This window comes from Carettochelys insculpta, chromosome 16, assembly GCF_033958435.1.
Source record: "Carettochelys insculpta isolate YL-2023 chromosome 16, ASM3395843v1, whole genome shotgun sequence".
NCBI classification, from domain to species: domain Eukaryota; kingdom Metazoa; phylum Chordata; order Testudines; family Carettochelyidae; genus Carettochelys; species Carettochelys insculpta.
In genome coordinates this window covers 19233463-19252593 of record NC_134152.1, presented here as the reverse complement: position 1 = coordinate 19252593, position 19131 = coordinate 19233463, and the positions used below count along the sequence as shown (strand labels likewise).

The 19131-nt window shown below is 42.5% G+C and overlaps 1 protein-coding gene across 1 annotated transcript in view; it reads right to left on the bottom strand.

The window, feature by feature from the left end:
* The window catches only part of LOC142021529 (BOS complex subunit NOMO1), a 33808-nt gene extending 14995 nt beyond the window's left edge, over positions 1 to 18813 (bottom strand). The window contains exons 1-18 of the mRNA XM_075010441.1: positions 18625 to 18813; positions 17100 to 17189; positions 16400 to 16445; positions 14110 to 14210; positions 13894 to 14000; positions 13520 to 13592; positions 12748 to 12900; positions 11767 to 11904; positions 10365 to 10454; positions 9368 to 9473; positions 8772 to 8922; positions 8164 to 8341; positions 6837 to 6978; positions 5699 to 5830; positions 4716 to 4852; positions 2775 to 2862; positions 1679 to 1742; positions 711 to 806 (exon numbers count right to left, since the gene is read on the bottom strand). Of these exons, the coding sequence (XP_074866542.1) occupies positions 711 to 806; positions 1679 to 1742; positions 2775 to 2862; positions 4716 to 4852; positions 5699 to 5830; positions 6837 to 6978; positions 8164 to 8341; positions 8772 to 8922; positions 9368 to 9473; positions 10365 to 10454; positions 11767 to 11904; positions 12748 to 12900; positions 13520 to 13592; positions 13894 to 14000; positions 14110 to 14210; positions 16400 to 16445; positions 17100 to 17189; positions 18625 to 18756 (2024 nt within the window). The 5' untranslated portion in view covers positions 18757 to 18813. The remainder of the gene's footprint in view (positions 1 to 710; positions 807 to 1678; positions 1743 to 2774; positions 2863 to 4715; positions 4853 to 5698; positions 5831 to 6836; positions 6979 to 8163; positions 8342 to 8771; positions 8923 to 9367; positions 9474 to 10364; positions 10455 to 11766; positions 11905 to 12747; positions 12901 to 13519; positions 13593 to 13893; positions 14001 to 14109; positions 14211 to 16399; positions 16446 to 17099; positions 17190 to 18624) is intronic.
* Positions 18814 to 19131: the final 318 nt, after the last annotated feature.

Below are 19131 nucleotides of genomic sequence, written 5' to 3'. Positions count from 1 at the left end.
AAGAGAAAAACAGATCCCAGGATTAGAAGGGCTAACCTCCTTTTGATTCCTCTTTAGATTCCAGATAAGGAGCAAGTCAGTATAAACATAAATTATGGGAAAAACAATTTTTTTTTTAATCCTGGTACAAATAAATATAAAGGGACTAAATGAAAACCAGGAGACAACATTCAAAATAATGATCAAGAAGCACTTATACACGTGCAGAGAATTCTAAGTCCATAGCAGTCCGCCACTCCAGAATGATGCAGCTAAAAGTGGAATCACTCAAGATGTAGTCTCACAACTGGCTGTGCTGGAGACTGTATTAGTACAGGTTGAACTTCTCTAGTCCAGCACCCTTTGGACTTGACCAGTGCCAAACCAGAGGAGTTGCAAACCATGGGAGGTGGATACGTCAAGCAGCATTACCAACACTTCCACTGCTTACTGGTCTCCTAGAAGACATTTAGGAGTAAATTACAGCTAAATAGCAGCACAGAACCACTGAAACCCAGGTCTGGGGGTATAAAAAAAACTTTATGGGACCATGGGAAAATTGGCCACACCCATGATAAGTGGACATCCAGCTAACTAAAGTAATGCCGGACCACGGATAGTACCAGACCAGAGTGCTGGACTAGAGAGGTTCAACCTTACTAAAAAGCTGAATGAAACTTTATGCAACAGACATGCTTTTTTTAAAGCCCCAAAGTTTTCTTTGTTCTTACTTAATCGTAACAGTCACCATCATCAGTTTATCTGTTGTTATTGTTCCCAGGACGTGGTGTCGAACTGCAGTGAGTGTCAGGATACTGGGAGAGGAACTGAAAAACAAAGCAGCAAAGAGATGAACTAAGTATCCTACCCTTTTAAAAAAAACACAAAGCTGAATTTGCCCCTAAAAGTCACATACACTTAGACATACAGGTTATGTAAGAAAGGTGGTGTGGTCTAGCTGATAGGCCACTAGACTAGAAGTCTATTCACAGGGATCTGTTCTATGACCATAAGCACCTCATTCTGCACTTCTGCTCCTCCTCCCAATCTGTCCATCTTGTTCATTTCAACTGTATGTTCTTAGGCTCAAGGTCTCCCACTATGTATTCATATGACAGAGCCCCACTCTTAGCTGGTATCTCCTTGGTAAAACTACACCCACCAGCCAGGCAGCTCACGACTACACAATAGCAGTTTAGCCAATAAAGTATTCACTACAAAGACAGCAGGCAAAAGAAAGGCAGGTAGAAGGTTACTACCATGGCTGGAATTTAACCACAACGCTATGGGTAGTTTGCACAGAGTATGATTCATCATCTTGTATATTTTGTTACTAGTCTTTTGCATGCTGATCTTGACAAGTGACCAAAGCCCTGTGTAAAAGCCATTTTGATGATTTTTATAAAGGAAAAAAAATCATTACTGAAAGAAAGTCATCAAAAATATTAAATTGGCAAAAAAATTAAAAGCTTATTACTTTTAAAATATGGATGAGGCAAGTTTTTGGCAATGTCTAATTAACATGAATATTTGGAGCCTCTTCCTAACACTGTTGTGATAAGCACTCCCTCTACTGGTTAAAATGACTCACTGCTAACATTTTAAGCATGATCTGATCAAAATCTGGGGTGATGAAGGCATCTAGAAAGTGTATTTTGGCAGATATATGTCAAGAACTCTAGGTAACATTTGTTCTTACGTGTCGTAAGTGTAATATTCATGCTCAAAGCGGTGACAAGAACGTGGGGTTACTTCATACACACCTGAAGGAAGAGAAAAAGACAGAAGCATTGAAAAGAAGGAAGTTTTCTATGTTAATCAGTTGCATTCTAAGGAAAGCTCATCTCCAAAATTGTGCCATTAAAAGCAATTCACTCTGTGGTGACTAACACATTGTTTTATCTCACCTGAGTACCAGTCACTATAAGCTACTGTGGGCTAGACCCAGATTTTCCCAGACTGCACTGAAACAAAATTAGGCATCATGGCAGGTGGAGATATGCTCATGGCGTTATGATACTTATGTGGACACAAACCGAACAGGGTTACTCGTAACCAGTTAAGATGACCAGTCACCAACTGGTTGCTGTCCAAGGCAATATCAGTAAACCAACTGAACTAAACAATGAACTGAAGATCAAAGCCTAACACCGAGTGAAACCTCAGAGTTGAGTGTTGCTGACACTGCTACTCAGGCTATCTGGGGCATTCAGCACAGAAAAGCTTTAAATCAAAGTTTCTCAAGTTCCTTTTTCTGCTTTGACACATTTTTGATGCCTTGTTTTTCAAATCTATCCTGGATGGAGCCCTGGGTTGCAATGAGATCTATGGAATTTCTGATGTCACATTCTAGCAATGGAAAGCCCAGTTATGAACAAACTATATGAACCTATAGCCTGATTAATGTAAGGGGTCAAAGATCAGTGCTTCTAATCTAATTCAATTAAAGTTTATGACTTCAATTTGTTTGTGAATTCACCACCCTCATAAAAGAGCTGAATAGTGTAAGAGACTTCATAAACCTTACGAGGATTTTCTAGATGAAGAAGACTATAGTAACAATACTAAACAATGGAAATAATAATGTTTGAACTACAGGGTAATAGAGATATGTTCTCCCTTAATGGATATGAATATAAGAGAACTCAGAAGATCTGTAAGGTGCCACAGGACTTCTTGTTGTTTTTGAAGATACAGACTAACTCGGCCACCTCGCTGATACACAGAAGATCAGTTACCCTAAAAACGTTAAACTTCCCACAATTTGTTTTAAATCAACATTACAAAAAAGTTACCTGGCTTTGAAAGACAGAACCGGTTAACTCCTTTGGACAGATTATAAACACCAACATTCTCTGGTCCATTTCCATCCTGGTAAAATTCCTGAATGAAGCACACCAACACAAAAAGATTATCAGCAGGTACAAACATAACAGCATGTACACAGCAAATAATAATTATAGCAGTTTCCAGCCAAAGATCTCTGAGCCTCAAACCTCAAAGAGTTCTAAGCTTAAATACTCTTCTGAATTAATTATTGTCCCAGGGAGAGGGGCAGCAAACAGGCAGAGAGATCACTTGCCATCTTCACACATGAATTCAGTAGAATAGCTAGGAACAGAACTCAAACCTCCTACAACTATGGGTATGTGATGAGCAGTTATTAGCAAAGAATGGAGCAGCATTAACTAGACTTAGCAGGGGCAACTGAGCTCAACGAGATACTAAAAAAAAAAAATCAGTGTATAATAAACCCTCAAAATACATGTCTTCAAGTTGCGTGTCACTTGCTTTAACGCGAGTTAAGCACAACTGGAAGCAGTTCTCTGGCTGTCGGACAGCAGAGCCACTGGGAGAAGGCAGGGAGGTTTTTAGACTGCCTAGCTGCCCACAGCATCCAGCCAGCACAGCCAGCTGTGGGGTCCCCAGCTGGTGGGGGGTGGCAGAGGTCCTCCACTGGCCCACAGCTGGGAAGTGGCTGAGCTCCCAGCCAAACCCCCAGCAGCAGCACTTATTTCTCCTCTGCTCACTGCTTGCAGGACCTGGGAAACGGACCAGTTCATGACTGGTCAGCTTCCCAGGCCGCCCCATGCAGGGGAGCCAGGAACAAGGCTGCTAACTTGGTTCCCGTCTCCCCTGGGCTTGTAGGACCCCAGAAACTGACCAGCTCATGGCTGGTCAGCCTCCTGGTTCCCATAAGGGGTGGGGAGTTAGGAATCAAGCAGAACCTGGTTCCCGGCTGCCCTGCACTGGCAGGACCTGGGAAATTGACCACTCATGAGCTGGTCAGTTTCCTGGGTTCTGCAAGCAGCAAGGAGACTGGTACCACACTGCAGACTGGTTCCCAGCTCCCCTTGACTTGCACGTAAACATGAGTTACATGGGGGTTGCAGAAAAGGAACCCCTGCATAACTCAAGGGTTTACTGTACACAAATTAAACCAGGAATGACCCAGTCCACCCCAGCAAAACTGTCCGTTTCCTTTCCACACCCCTTCCTTTATTGCACTCGACTGAACTCTCTGAAGTACAATTCCATAGATTACATGCTTCATCTTGCACTTTGCCCAGACTTTTGCTAAGCCTCAAACACCACAGTCTCAGTTTAACAGTTCTCGTGTTTGTGCAGTGAGAGGAAGGGTGGTCTTATGGCTTGGCACAAGGTCCAGGAACGAAGAGACCTGACATTTTTTGCAGAGTCTGCAATAAAACCTCATGGATGAGTGTGAGAAAGTCACTCATTCTCTGTGCCCCAGCTCATGTACAAAACAAAGAAAACAGTTCTCTGCTTCACAGAGCTGCCATGTGGATTAAGTCAATGTATGCAAGGTGATAAGATACTATAGTAATTAGCATCACAGAAACATCAGTAAAAGACAGAGCAGCAAAGTTTTGTACAGCAAGACCTCCTCTTCAAACACCAATCCTCCTCTACCCAAAGACGAGCATGCCTACCGGCCTGCATTTCTTTCCTCACACTGGCTAGTTAAGGGAACTCTGGCTTCTTAGCCTTCAGACAGCCATTCCTAGTATGGCAGTGGCATCCCTCACCCTCATCACAGACTGGAATTGCATCTTCCTTTCCACATTGATTCTACAATAAGTCTACAAAATAGACTTTCATCTCTGAAAAGTACGGGAGAGAGCTTTCAGATAGGATATCTGCAGAGATTCCAAACTGTGTACATGTTGTACTGTGCTTGTAAGAAAACAAAGCAAATATGTCATATATGTTACCAATGTAATTGCATGGGAAAGAGAACACCTCAGCATATAGCCAGTCTGCCTGAATTCTATTCCAGACACATCTTCCTCCATAACTTCCATCTCCAAAGATTTATTCTTCCAACACCAGTCTTCATGCACAATGCTTACTAGAAAACACGAATGACAGAGAAACTCTTTGAGAATTATAACGTCGGAACGTAAGTTGGCTTTGTTGCATGATGACCCCCCTCTCACCAGCCCTGCCCTGCTCTTGCCAAACTATTCAACGATCTTAAGCCCAAATTTAGATGTGACAATAGGCTTGGGGCAATCTAAACAGCTTCACATAGGCTGCAGCATCATTGGTAATTCAAGCACATCTTAGAATTGAAAAGCTGAACAGCAAAACCTTCAAGCTGTTCCCATGTCCTCTTCTCACTGTGGGACTAACACTGTGAAAAGTGCCTAGAGGAGTTGGGATCCTCTGAAAATCTCTCTCCATTATCAGACATTTCATTCCTACGTGGGAGACCAGGTTTATAAGGGAAATCTGTTTGTCCCCTTTCCTCTGGGGGCAAACACTTTGCTGTAGTCTGGTAACAGGTTCAAAAACATTGTTAATGATAGTCACTCAATTACTACAGGAGTTGAGAGAGTGACAGGTGGAAGAATCAGGTAGGACCTGATCAATGCCATCAATTCTGGCATATCTACATTTAAGTCAATGGCCCTTTGATTTACCCCAGTTAAAGACCCAGCCCTGCATGTATAATCCCAAGGGCCTGTGGGACTTTCACTGTAAAGTGATTTCAGGGTTGGATACAAAAAAGACAAGAAAAGTTGAGGACACTCCTTTGTAATATCTCCCAACTGCTCTCAAATATCACGTATGCAACTTGCAAGGCAAGTTCTGGAGTATGCAGGACTAAAGCTAGTAGAAGAGAAAGTAGCAGATTACAGTTACAAATTTAGTAACTGAACTGCCATATTGAGAAAGTGTCTCTAATCCCTACTTTTGTATTTGCCAGGTAGAACATTCTCAAACGTGAAAACCACAGAATCCAGTTTTGCAGAGAGCTGGAGGTTGCGCTTTTCTCCCTGCCGGTTCACGGACTGCAGAGCCACCACAAGGTCACCACAAGAATCTGTGAAAACAAGCAAGACAGACAAAGGAATTACCATGACTTTCAGTTTGCAAATCAAACCCATTTTTCACCTCTTGAGCATTATGATGACAGGAAATTAAATCTTTTAAAGGCTTATTTCTTAGGCACCCATTTACCAGAACTTCATTGTCTTTTTAGCAAGTTTTAGTTCGATAACCACAATATATTCTTGGGGACCGACTGATAATCTACTGGGAGCTGAGAAGCAGAGACCCAGCTGAGACTCCTGGGTTCACCCCCTCTGCTCCTGTTGCAGAGCCTAGAAATACTGCTAAGACCAAATGCTCATGGGCCTTCCTCAGGACCAGAGGAACAATTTAGGTGCAACTATAACCAAATTTCACGGCCTTCTGACCCCAGTCCTTTCTACTGAAGTTGGCAGGCACTTGTGGCAGGGGAAGGGAGCACAGGCAACCTGTTGGATGGAACAGATACAGTCTAACTAGTGCTTTCTGTAAGTATGCTTGTTGGTGGCTCAGGCCTTGATCCTACACACACTTATGTGCACAAGTAACTACTGTTGAAATCTTTACATACAATACGCTATCCCTTGCACCTGAAAGATACACACCTGCAAGTAAGATTTAGCACCTACTAGCTTGTGGGGCTACAGCAGGAAAAACAAATTAGTTAGCAAGTGCTGGCAATGGGTTTGGGGCAGCATAGGAGACACACAGAGTCCCTGGACCATACACATAAATTAGTTTTATCATCAGAGGACACCACAATGGGCCCAATAAGAGTATTATTTAATTGTAAGGTCTTCAGAACAGAGGCTGTGTCTATCATTGTTTTGCACAACACAAAGCATCCCCTGGCACCAAACAGAAGTCAACATTTACCTGGGTTAGCCCTGCCTGCAGATCCTGTAACTAGTATAGATCATACCAATGTGTACACTCCGCTCAGATGCAGGGATATCCCACTGATCACATACACTGCTAAAAAGCACAGGTGGTGACTTCTACATTCAAGACAATCTTACCCAAACAGGAGATTTTCCCCGAAACGGAGGCTAGAAATTGAGAAAAGGTCACATCCATCACTGGTCTGTCTGCAACAGTAACAGGGAATGTTTTGGGTTTCAAAGCAAGTCCTGCTCTGCTTTCAGCCTCTGGAACCACTACCTGCAGGCACATCACATTACCAGAGGCTTTTATTTAAATGCTACAGAAACTATATTGCACACAATTCATTTACCAGGGAATAGTGGACAGAAATTTACTGTACATCTTACAGAAAACAGAACTTGCCCTTGGGTACATTTCTTTTTCAGAATTATCTGGTCATTACCACAAAAATATAGTTCTACAGCGTCACAGAGCATGAGCCAAATGAGAGAGAGGAAGGAAAAATGCAAGGAAAGAAGCTTCCTCTTTCACAAATTACCATTCAAGTCTCCTCTTAAAAGCTTCTGGGATACCTGTGTGGCAGGAACCCTCACAGCTCCCTCATGACTCATTAATCCCACAAATTGCAACAGACAGGAAACACCACTATTGCATCAATTCTGTGAGGACCAAGGCAACCTGTATTCATGAGTCTTCAACCACCTCCCAACAACATGCTTCCTAATTCTCTTCCAGCAGGCAACAGCTGCAAGTTCCTGAGCACTGACCTGGAAGTGGACTATTGTGTGCATTAGCCTTTATTGCTCTTTGTATTCCAAGCAAACATTTAGGTTGTATCTAGACTTATCTGGTGTGCAGAGTATATTCGTTGCTCTCTTGCAGTACAGATATGAACAACAGTGTAGAATGTGAGGTACTATTCAGGCGAGTAAAGCCATGCCAGAACCTTGGGGTATGTACCCTTCGCAGTTCTCTGAACACCTAAGCAGTGCCTCTTACATATATTTTTAGCAGTTTAGTGTCTGACTGCCTCTCTGCTGCTGGAGCCTTTACCCGCTCAAGTGAAAGCAGGGAGCTGCCAGTCTTTCACTGCCATATGTAGCTACACATACCCTGCATTCCATCACCAGCGCAGAAAGGGCCATAGACAGCAGCAAGAGGCAGGCTACAACAAGCAATCTGATGAATCTCACTCACACGGCAATACACCAGGACAAGAAGCAATGGCAGACAAGGTTTCAAACCAAAGACACTAGTAAAAAACAATCCTGTGTAGCCTGGACTCCTATTTTTGCCAGCTGTAAACAGCACAGGAACTTCAACACCGTTAAAACACAGCAAACATAGCTTTGCCCCAGTGTAAAGGGGCTAAAAGAACTGGGGAAGACACCCTTTCAGCTTCTTAAAGTAAAACATACTATATCATACTTTGCAGAAGGACAAACTGAAGCTTATTCTCACCTGGATACTGTATCTACCCGATTTTGCCTTAAAACAAAATGCTCCATGTGAGTCAGTCTCTGTTGTCACCAAAGATGCTTTGTCCTTGTCTTGTGGCATCAAGATTACTTTGTATTTATTGAACTGTTTGATTGTGTCAGGGAAGCGCGTTACCGAGATCTGACCACACACACTGAATCTACAAATGAGATTGCCATCCATTAGCCTGAACACAGATTTGATAAAGCCCATGTACAGTGCAGTCATTCAAACCCCACAGAAAAATATCACTCAACTGGAGAGAGAGGCGTTCAGTGCAGCATACTCCTTAGCTACCAGAAGAGAATCCCACAGCATTAATACAACTTATTGTATAATCATCTTATTGGTGTGGCCATGCAGCTGCTGTCTCACACGTTTTAAATTGACCTGCGTCATTCCATAGAAAACTAAGCATTTTCCATAACTAAACATCAAACATCTCTCTTTGGCCACCATGTTCATTGTTAGCACACTGCTACAGAGTATCTATGCTTCTGGTACTACAGACTGAACTTAAAACTTTGAAAAGCTAAATCTATTTTTTTTTTTTAGTTAATTCATACTTCTATCCTTAACATTGAACTCACCCTGTTGCTATGATGTCAGCCAGCTGAGGTGTGTTTGGTGCAATTTTCACTGTAATGGTATCAAAGAAGAGATGCTCTTTCTGTGCATGAATAGTGTATGTGCCTGTTGTTATGTTTTCGAGGCGGAAAGAGCCATCAGTTTTTGTTTTTACTGGAACAAAGACAAGAGAGTGAGGAAAAGAGGTGAGAAGTGCATATTCATCTCAGGGTTTACAAAAATTTTGAAATGGCCTTCAAAAGACCAGGTTACTTTTAATGAGCACCAAATGGCAAGGAAGAGTTAAAAGATTTCTTACTAATACAGGTTTTTGTTTCTGTTTCTTACAGCTTGTCCTTGATCTGACAAGCATTTGAAAGAGGAATTATGACAAAGCTTTAGAAAAGCAAAGCAAAATCATTACAGCACTATTGTTCTCATAATAGGCTGCAAATGGAAAATTAATCTAGCAACTGAAATTCCCTCTAACTTGCCAAATAAGCCACAATTCAAGTGTCTTATTGCCCTTTAGTCTTTAATTCAATCGCAGGCTCTACTCCCTTAGTTCAGTCTTACTTTAGATTTCCTGCCAGCACCACAGGCCAAGACCACTACGTACCTTTAATCTGGTCATTCAGCGTTACTGTCGCATCAGCAACACCTTCTCCTTCAGGGCCATTCAACACCCGGCCTGTGACTGAGAAGCCCATTACATGAAAAACCGGCTGTGGGAGAGGGAAAAAAGTTTTAATTTGTATCCACCATATAAGAGTATTTGGCTATACATGTTTAATTAGAGCATACAACACAGATTATAAATCTCCTTTTTTAGAAACAGAAAAATTTCTTTTCACTGTTACAACTAAGTCTCCCCATTATGTTTGGAGATACACACATCTCATAGAGCTGGAAGGAACCTCAGGAGGTCATTGAGTCCAGTCCGCTGCCCTCTGGGCAGGACCAAGCACCATGCCTCCCCCCACCCCCACCCCTTTTTTTTTTTTTTTTTTTAAAATTGATTTGCCCCAGATCCCTTAATGGCCCCCTTAAGGTTTGAACTCACAACCCTGGGTTTAGCAGGCCAATACTCAAACCACTTTGCCACATAACTTCAGACCAAAATTAAAGCAGCTCATGCCAACAGCTACAAAAGCAGTAGGCTTGTCAGCTCATTTTTCATATCACTGTAGTACTTGTAAATCATGACGCAGGAGCCACAGTGCTAAGTTCTGAACAAAAAGACAATCCCTGCCCAAAAAGTTTACAATTTAAGGATAAAATCTCACATAACCAAGTTAAAAGGTTACTATCCGTTTGTACCAAGGAGAAGAAAAGCTCACTGATCTGCTGGACTATTTTCCCAATTTCGCTTTTTCTTTAAGCTAGCCTCAAGCACCCTGTCGCAGCATTCAGCGCCTGAGCCTCCCCATTATCAGGAGATTAAATGCTGTAAGGTTTGCTTCATACCAAGCATGGATTAGGAATCTGCTTAGCATTGATCATGAGCAAGAAAACTCTGGCAGAACAAGTCTGTCCTCCAGCTAAACAAATTCAATTATTACATATAGATTTACAGCAAAGTTTTCCTCTCTAAATATCTGCAATTAACCTCTTACCTCAATTTTCAGGCTGTCATGCTCTACTGAAAAGTCCAGCCTAGATGGAGCAACATCAAAGGTAATTCTCTCTCCCCTGTAGAAGGGTATCTGGAAAAAGATGCATTTTTTGATTCATAAGCAACTATGGTATAATCAAGGTGCTGTATCTTATGTGGTACAATACGCACAGTTATGCTGCCAGTAACTGCAAATCTCTCACCCCTTGTTGCCTTTCTGAAGGAAAAAAATGAAAATTTGCTAGAGAAACAAGAGGGACAGGGGCATGGAATGAGTTGACCTGTCAGAAACATTTAGGTCTGACAGACTTATATTGAAGCATAATAGGGAAGGAATTAAATCAGGCAACCCAAGCTGCACTGTAAGAGTCACAAGAACTCACACATGGAAGTGGACTGTCCACAGTCAAAAACAGCAAATATAAATGGATATAAAAATATCATGCTCTATTCTTAGGTGTTTAAAAGTTGGCATTCATGCCAAAATATTCTCATTGGTAGTCCTGGCATCTAGTGTAGAAGAGCATTTACGGCACACACTGAGAAGACTGCCTTGTTGCAGTGGCTTGCAGTTTCCTGTTAACACACCCAGTGACAAAAGCAAGCAGCCATTATAAAGAGGAAATACAGAAGGGGGCACTTTCCCCACTGAGTACCCTCAGATTAAGATGGGTCTCACCCTAGTACTCAGTCCTACATATTTTCAGGACATTATTTGGGTGAACAACAATCGAATGTGCTCTGACTATTTCCAAGGTGTTATACTAAAAATGGGTTTATGCAATTTCTAGTGGTGAGAAGAGGAAAACAGTCAAGGCTTCTGCATCTGCTCTTTCAGCGCTCCAACTGACTCCCTGTATCCCTCACCCAAGTCTCTTAACTGTTTATGGCTTAGTTCACCCATCTGAAAGGGCTGGAATACTGCAGGGGGAGGAAAGGGATTTAGCAGGTGAAATGTTTGTCAGAGCAATCACTGGGAAAGGGGAAAAATCAAACACACTGTTGCAGCTGCTTCACTGCTAAGTGAAAACAGGGAAGTACAACGTTACTGCAATCAAAGCCATGACTATTGCTACACGCCGTCTGAGGGTGCGTATGTTTATTAAGAGGGGTGGCCAAATAAGAGAGCTTCAAGTATGGAATCCAGCAGTAGCATCCTGCAGCCCAGTGCAAGCCTCAGGGTGATCGTGTCTGACTGAGCTATTCAAATGAGAGCTTGATTCGTTTCATAAGCACTGCTACAATACAGTTCTTTCACACCAACTTCAGCTGCACAAATATTTTCCAGCTATTTTATCTCACTCAAAAGCTTCCATTAGTGCTGTTTTGACATCAATAAAATCTTGAATTCTGGCTTAGAAAAAAGAAGAAATCCAACAGCAATCAATTTTCCAGTTACCCACCACAGTGTACTCCCCACTTGGTAAAGACAGGAAGGTGAAAGATCCATCCTCTTTTGATATAACATTGCACAGGTAGGAAAGAGACTCATCTCTTGCTTGGAATCCATCAACTGGAGATAAGTTGCAGCCCATAATGTCCTATGCAAATACAAAGCAATATTACATCTTTCTCCCAGGCTGTCATCTGTATCCTACTGTGTGGAGAAAAATAGCTATACTTCATACAAAGGGACAGATTTTCGAAAGCAGCCTCTAAAATTAAACCTGCAAACTACACATCTAAGTTCCTGTGGACTTCAACAACTAAACAGGAACAGAATGTCTCTACAGCAATATATAAAAAACTGTAGGCAGGATTAATAGTTTAGGTAAGAGGCGTGTTTTGGTTTTTCCCTCTAAAGAGAGAGAAGCATCTGAAAATGAACAGAACATGTACAGACAGCACTTACCAATCAGAACATTTGTTTCCCTAGGCCTATGCTACAGTGTGTGTTGGGGAGAAAGTCACAGGCGGGGGGGGGGGGGGGGGCGGCAATTGCCATACTACAGCAAGGTCCATCAAGTGTGATATCCTGCTTCCAGCTGAGGCGAGGATCTGATGCTTCACATGAAGATGAAAAGCCCTCATGCTGCACAATACTGCGCCAGAAGTTCTTCATTTAGCATGCAGAGATGGGTAACTGGGCAAATATTACTTAAAAAAATGTAGGAGTTTAAATGCCCCTCCTAACCCTCCCAACAAAACTGTATGACTCAGACGAAGATGGACACTTGGTTTTACATGCACTGCAAACTTAGACTTCACACACATGCTTAATCTCACTTAGTTCACATGAGTCAAGTTACACACATGCAGATTTGTTCATAAAATCAGGGCCTTTTTGTTAATGAAAAATTAAAGGAGCATGATTCATTATTAAACTACAAATGTTCTCCATTTACATCGCTAACACTAATGAACTGTCTCCAATCTTCCACTACCTCCTTGGTGACTGAAGAGGAGAAGAGAAGAAACATGACTCCTTTCATGGGTTCTCCATCACTTCGTACAGAGCCTGACACATTGTAGCCAGCAACCACAAGAGGGCCCACAGCATAGGCATTGGAATTGGTCACTCGCACAACAGTGTTTGCCTGAAATGTAGAAGTTGATACATTTCAAACAATAAGATGCCCTTTTACAACTACCACTAAGATACACAGTTAAATGAAAGGAAGGAGGCTGAACCACGATGCAATTACATACATAATATTCAAAAAGGATTTATAATCCTCAGCACTGTTATTCAGAGTGAGGCTGATTCAACACAGCATCAGTCAGTGTCAGACAGACAATCCCGCTGAAAAACCACCAGTAAGTTGCTTTTTAACAGGAGGTTGGGATGCAGTCCATGGGAAGATAGGTGTCACTATAATAAAGGCCAATTTATGAACTAGCCATCTCAAGGCAAGGCTGGACTGCAAATACTCTGTTTACAAACACTAGCAAAGATGACGAAGGCTCTGAATATGCATTGTTGATTACATATGGTCAGTCAACCTGCTAGATCTGTAACTTTCAAGCCCAGACTAACAAGGCAGGTTCCCACCACCACCTCCAGTGATATTTAAAAAAACATTGATCTAAACTTGTTTCATTAATTCAGATCTTCTCATGTTCATTTCTAATTATTTAAAACAGAGTGCACTAATCAATATACATCCACACCAAACAAAGTTGCCTACCCTTTACCAATGTTTTCTGGGCACTAACCTCTTTCAAAGTCCAGGTGGGATGAGATGCAAAGATTTCATATTCTCCAGGAAGCACTTTGAAAAAAGCAAACCTGTACAATATCAAATTTATTATTTTCCTAAGCATTTCCAGCACATGAACAAAAACAGACAATTTGCTTAAAAATATTTAGGCAAAAACTGAATCATTAGAAAAAATCCCTGATCATTTAAAAACAAGGAGTCCTGTGGCAACTTAAAAACTAAGATTTATTTGGACATAAGTTTTTGTGGATAAAAACAACTTTGTCTGATACATGGAGTAAATGCATTTTAAAATAAAGACTTTTCCCCCCCAAATCTACTAATGTTTTATAAACTGATATCAGTCAAATGTGCACACACAAAACTCACTTTCCTCCAGGTTGGGTCACAGTCATTTGTATATTTACTTCAGTACCTGGATTTCTCAATACAACCTGGACTCCAGCAGGACCTAATGTTTGACCTTTGCTGAGAACCTGTCGAGATGAACAAAAAGTAACTTGCTAAATAGCAGCATACTGCTCCTCTGAAATAGATGTGCATCATTAAAGTGAGATGTATCAAAAGAATATAAAGGAGACCAACCTTTCCAGTCACAGAAAACCCTGTGAACACAAAGTTAATATCTCCTCCTTTTGTGCAAATGTCATTAACACCATCCACATGGATGTCCACACTAGTTGGCTCTGAGGGAGCAGGGAGAGAAATTGCAAACGACATTAGTGACATGAAAACTGTGAGTTTATTCTACTGTAGCTTTGCAGAATCATCAAAATTTACTAGCTCAAACACACTATCAGTTTGCCATCCCCTATCATATGAAGAAAGGAAGATGTTTCGCTCCCCAATCAAAATATTACTTGCCCCCAGACAAATGAGTGAATCGTCTAATTAGAATCATCTATACTGCATGTACAGTATGTATACTATTTTTACTATTTGATTGTATTTTGCAGAAATGCTGTAAGCTTCTTTAAAAAGCAAATCATGTAAGAAGTTGGGTTCTTACAACAGGTGATGGTATAATGAAGTCATAAAATGTAAGAGAATACTATTCTGATTAGGGAAGTACTGGAATACATAAAGATATGCTACTCTCAACCACCTGAAGTTGTCTTGAAAATACCCACCTCACACACATTAGAGTTAAGCTAGTATGTCTTTTTCCTTCCCAAATCTAGCAACTTACAGTTGAAGTCAATATACACATTTCCTATAATATGATACAAAAGGATAAAAGTATATTTAATTAGGCAAATCAATATTACTTCAGTCACTGAAAAATCCTTACTGCCAGTTTCACTGTTTGTTCTTCAACCTACAATTTAGTGTTGCACAGCCATGCCCAGTAATGCAACAGCCATTAGAGATGCTGAAACAGTTAAATTCAAGGCCTGCTACCCAGCGTGCAACCCAGTCCCATAGTAGCTGTGGGGTCCTGCTGCCTGGCTCACCCTCCCCTCTGCAGTTGGGGCTACTCCAGCCCAGTGTAGTTGGCTGCAACAAGAGTTCACCAGCAAGAGCAAGTTGACCATTTCACATCCCTTGCAGCCATTTTCAACATCTGAAGGAGTCTATAGCAGTAACCACTCCAAAACAAAGCCAATATTAAGAGGCTCTTAAGCCCCTTGCCATGCCAGCTCATTCAAAATACTATTGCATGATGCAAACCTCATGCATCTTAATCCTATAAAAATAAAGATCTCCATGTCTTGTGTAACTTTTCTTCCCAGAAACAGGAAAGGTATCACCTTTTTAAGTGAGAAGTATAAAACACGAGATCTATTGCTGTTCTGTACCTGCCTCCTGCTTTCTTCAGTTAGGCATAAAAAGTTTCAAGACATACTGAAAACATTCAATCTGCCACAGACGCTCTAAAATGGTCACTATTTCTGCCAATACCCCCACAACTACATTATCACAATTTATTTACATATACGTAAGAAGCTCCTATCCCAATCTCTAGATATTTTTGACATCTTTAAAACAGACAAGATCTAATTTTCAAAGACACAGAGCACTCCCTGATCCTAGCGACTTCAATTTATTGAGGGGCAATCAGCTTGTCAAGTACAGGAGACCCCCAATTTACATGGGGTTGTGTTCTCACAACCCCTGAGTAAGTCAAATTTCCCATGCAACCTAGGGGAGCCAGGCGACTGATGAGGGCACCAGCAGCCTGGCTCCCAGCTCCCCTTTGCTTGCAAAGCCAGGAAACCTACCAGGGCTGGTGCCCTTGTCAGTTTCTCTGCTCCTACCAGTGGCTGCATCTGAGAGCTTGACTCTCAGCTGCTGCAAGCAGGAAACCTTTCCTGTCAGCAAGGGCTGCCCAGATGGCTGGTCTGTTTCCCCGCTTAGCAGCAGCCCTGGTCAGTTTTCCCACTCCTCTGAGTGGCAGGGACCTGGCATTAACCTGAGATATCCGCAACTCGAGTATTTGGGAAGTCTACGATAGTGCAAAGTATAAGAAATCCAGGAACCTAATTGTCAGCCAAGGCAAACCCACTCAAAAGTCAAACTTAAAATGGTTAGCAGGTATGGGGTATTTTTTATTTCCATCCCTGACCACCACTATCTTAAAGGAGATCAGACTGTCCACTCAGTGTTTCTTGTTATGTGCACAATAAGGATTAGGAAGAGATCAAACTGATTTTCAAAGAAATAGTTTAACTGTCTAAAATGTACCTAAGTAGGACATACCTAAGCAGAACTTAGCTCATGGCTAAAAATTACTTTTTCCAGGCACCAAATATATATATATATATATATATGCACCAGGCACCAAATCATAGGCACTTTTTCCAGGCACCAAATCAATCTAAACGAGGCAATGAAATTATGGTTGCCCTATTTCGACAGCAGATCAAGTACTCACCAAAACTCCAGCCAAGGGGAGGCTCAATCTTAAGAACAAAGTCCCCCTAGGAAAAGAGCATAATGAGGGTCTGCTGATGTAAATGGAAAACTAGCATAAAGTAAAACAGTCAGTGCATAGTTTCAATGTTTCAGACAGTACATAAGCATACACTAAAAAAATCTGAAGTGTCACTTTCAAAATACCCACAAGTGCTCGAGTATCTCCATTCAGCAAATAGTTCAGGGGCCTCTCTCAACATGGACTTCCATTTCAGTGACATTACGCCCAAGAAAACTACAGAAGATACTAAGACCCCAGTCCTATCATGAGCTCCACACAGACAGGCCCATATACCCATGCAAAACTCTACTGAAATCTACAGGGTACCTACCACAGGCACTCCTGCCTGTGCAGTGCTCCTTGTAAGTCTGAGGCCTAAGCACTGGAATTCTGAAAGCCTCCAAGTTATGAGCAGAAGAAGGAGGAATTTTTTTTAACTCAAATAATTTAATTAAACAATTTTTTTTTAAAAATTAGCTGTTATCGGAACATTTGAAGCTGATTTATTTTCATTTTTTTTCATTGTAGAAATCAGCTTTCCCTGTGTATCTTTTCCTCAAACGCTAACAACACGTCTCATGCCACAAACAGGACTGAATGTTAAATTAGCCCACTATCTTACAGCATGGTAAAGAACACAACAAATTTGGCTTCTTACCTTATCATACAAGGGAATCATGAAGTAGCCATTATTTGGTGCACAGTCTGTTTGGTATTTCAAAGTCCCATGTTTTGTATACAATTTAATCTACAAGAACCAGAAAAAGATGAAAAAATTGACTAAAAAAATTCACATATAAGTAAAGTCTGAAAGAAGAATTCCCAGTGGACTTTGTGCCACAGAAACCATCAAAGAGTTCCATGGGAACAAGAGGTAAAATTCACAATTAAAAAAAAAACCCTCACACTAAAAGGTAAACCTCAGACTTGGCAAAATATGAAAGAAAGTTTTTCAAAGAACAAAATTTAAAAGAAAACACATCAAAAAGGGCACAACTCGAAACCTAATCAACATAAAAATATAGTTAATATAGTTTCACTCAAATTCTCCAAACCCCACACAATCTTATTTGTGATTTCACACAGTTCCCTAGATTTTTAATTGTGCTCTCTCTCTCTTATTGGGCCAAAAAAATCAACAAACAAAATGAAAAAGAATTAAATGACTACTCAGAAAACAAAGAGGCTTGTTAAAAACAATGCTGTCCAATGCAAGAAACACAGAGCTCTCTCTGTAATCTGTCACTTCAAATAAGATCAGATGCTTCTAACTACAGTGGGCAAAAGCATTCAGACAAGCGTGGTTTTTAAGGTTCCCTTTAAAGGGGCATGTAAAACCACCATCGTCCACTTTGGAAGTCTAATAAATTCCAGTTCAAGACATGGTGCTTCCCCACTAGCCTTTACTAGAAATTTTAAATTCGAAATTGATGCTACCACCATCTGGTAACATCAAGCTTTTGTTACTGGTAATAGGGCTCACTAACTCAAGCTAATTGTGTTTAAAGTGAAGACAATGAAATTTTACTATCAAGCTAACCCCTTTACGCTGTCCTCTCTGATCGCCTGCAAATTCCAACAGATAGCAGTTTACAATGAGCTTGGCTGTTGAAATCTGCTGCCAGTATAAAATCACCACCTTCTGTGATGGACTAACTTTGATTTTTTTAACTTCCTTCTAATGAATCCGAATTTGTGTGTCCACAAACCTTCCTGAAATTCGACCCACCAGGGAAGTTTTAATATTGGCCTAACTCCTGCAGGCCGCAAGTCTATGACGGAGAAGCTCCATGTGCATCAGCAGCAAATTATGCAGTTTATGATCAGCTTGTGTGTTGAAAGCTGCTACCGGTGGAGAAGGCTGAAGGAGGCAGTCACCGCTGTCACACCGGCCCGGAAGGGCAGCGGCAATCCCTGGACTCCGAAGACCACAAAGCCCGTCTCCAAAGAGGGACCGCCCCGACACACCAGCCAGGGCTGTTCCCCGCGGAGGGCGCTGAGGCACCGGGGAAAGCGCAGGGCCAAGGCACTGAGGAGACCCCAGCCCGGGGCACGCGGCTGGGCGTCCCTGAGGCAAGCGGGCAGCTGGGGAATGAGCCCGCCCGGGGTGAGGCCGGCGGGGGGCGGAGGCTCCCTACGGGAGGGGTCCCCGCAGCGGGGGAGGGGGGACCCCGGCCGCTCACCTCGATCAGCGAGTAGCTGATCTCCACGTCGGACTTGACGAAGCCCCCGCAGCCCACCACGATGTCCTCGGAGCCGCGCGCCAGCACCCAGCAGAGCGCCCAGCAGAGCGCGGCCGCCCAGCCCCGCTGCATCCCAGCCGGCTGCCCACGCGGGTCCGCCGCAGGCGGCGCTGACTCACGCTGCCGGGCTCAGCCCACCGGGCCGGGAGCCGAAACCGCCGCTCCTGCCCTCTGCTGGCCGGGAGGGCTCCTGCAGCCGAGAGGCCACGTGCGGCCCAGCCCCACCCCCGGGAAAGCCTGTGCCCTGCCGGCCCCGTCTTCCGGTCCCGCCCCCTGCCCTGTTTCCCCGACCCGTACTCTGCCCTGCACCATCCCCCTCCAAATCCCTTAATTCCCTCAGTCCCATCCCCATCCCTATCCATCCCCTGTGAGATCCGCTACTCAGCTGGCTCCATCCGCCAGCCCACCCTCCGCCCGATCCCCAATCCCATACCTACTCATTTACCC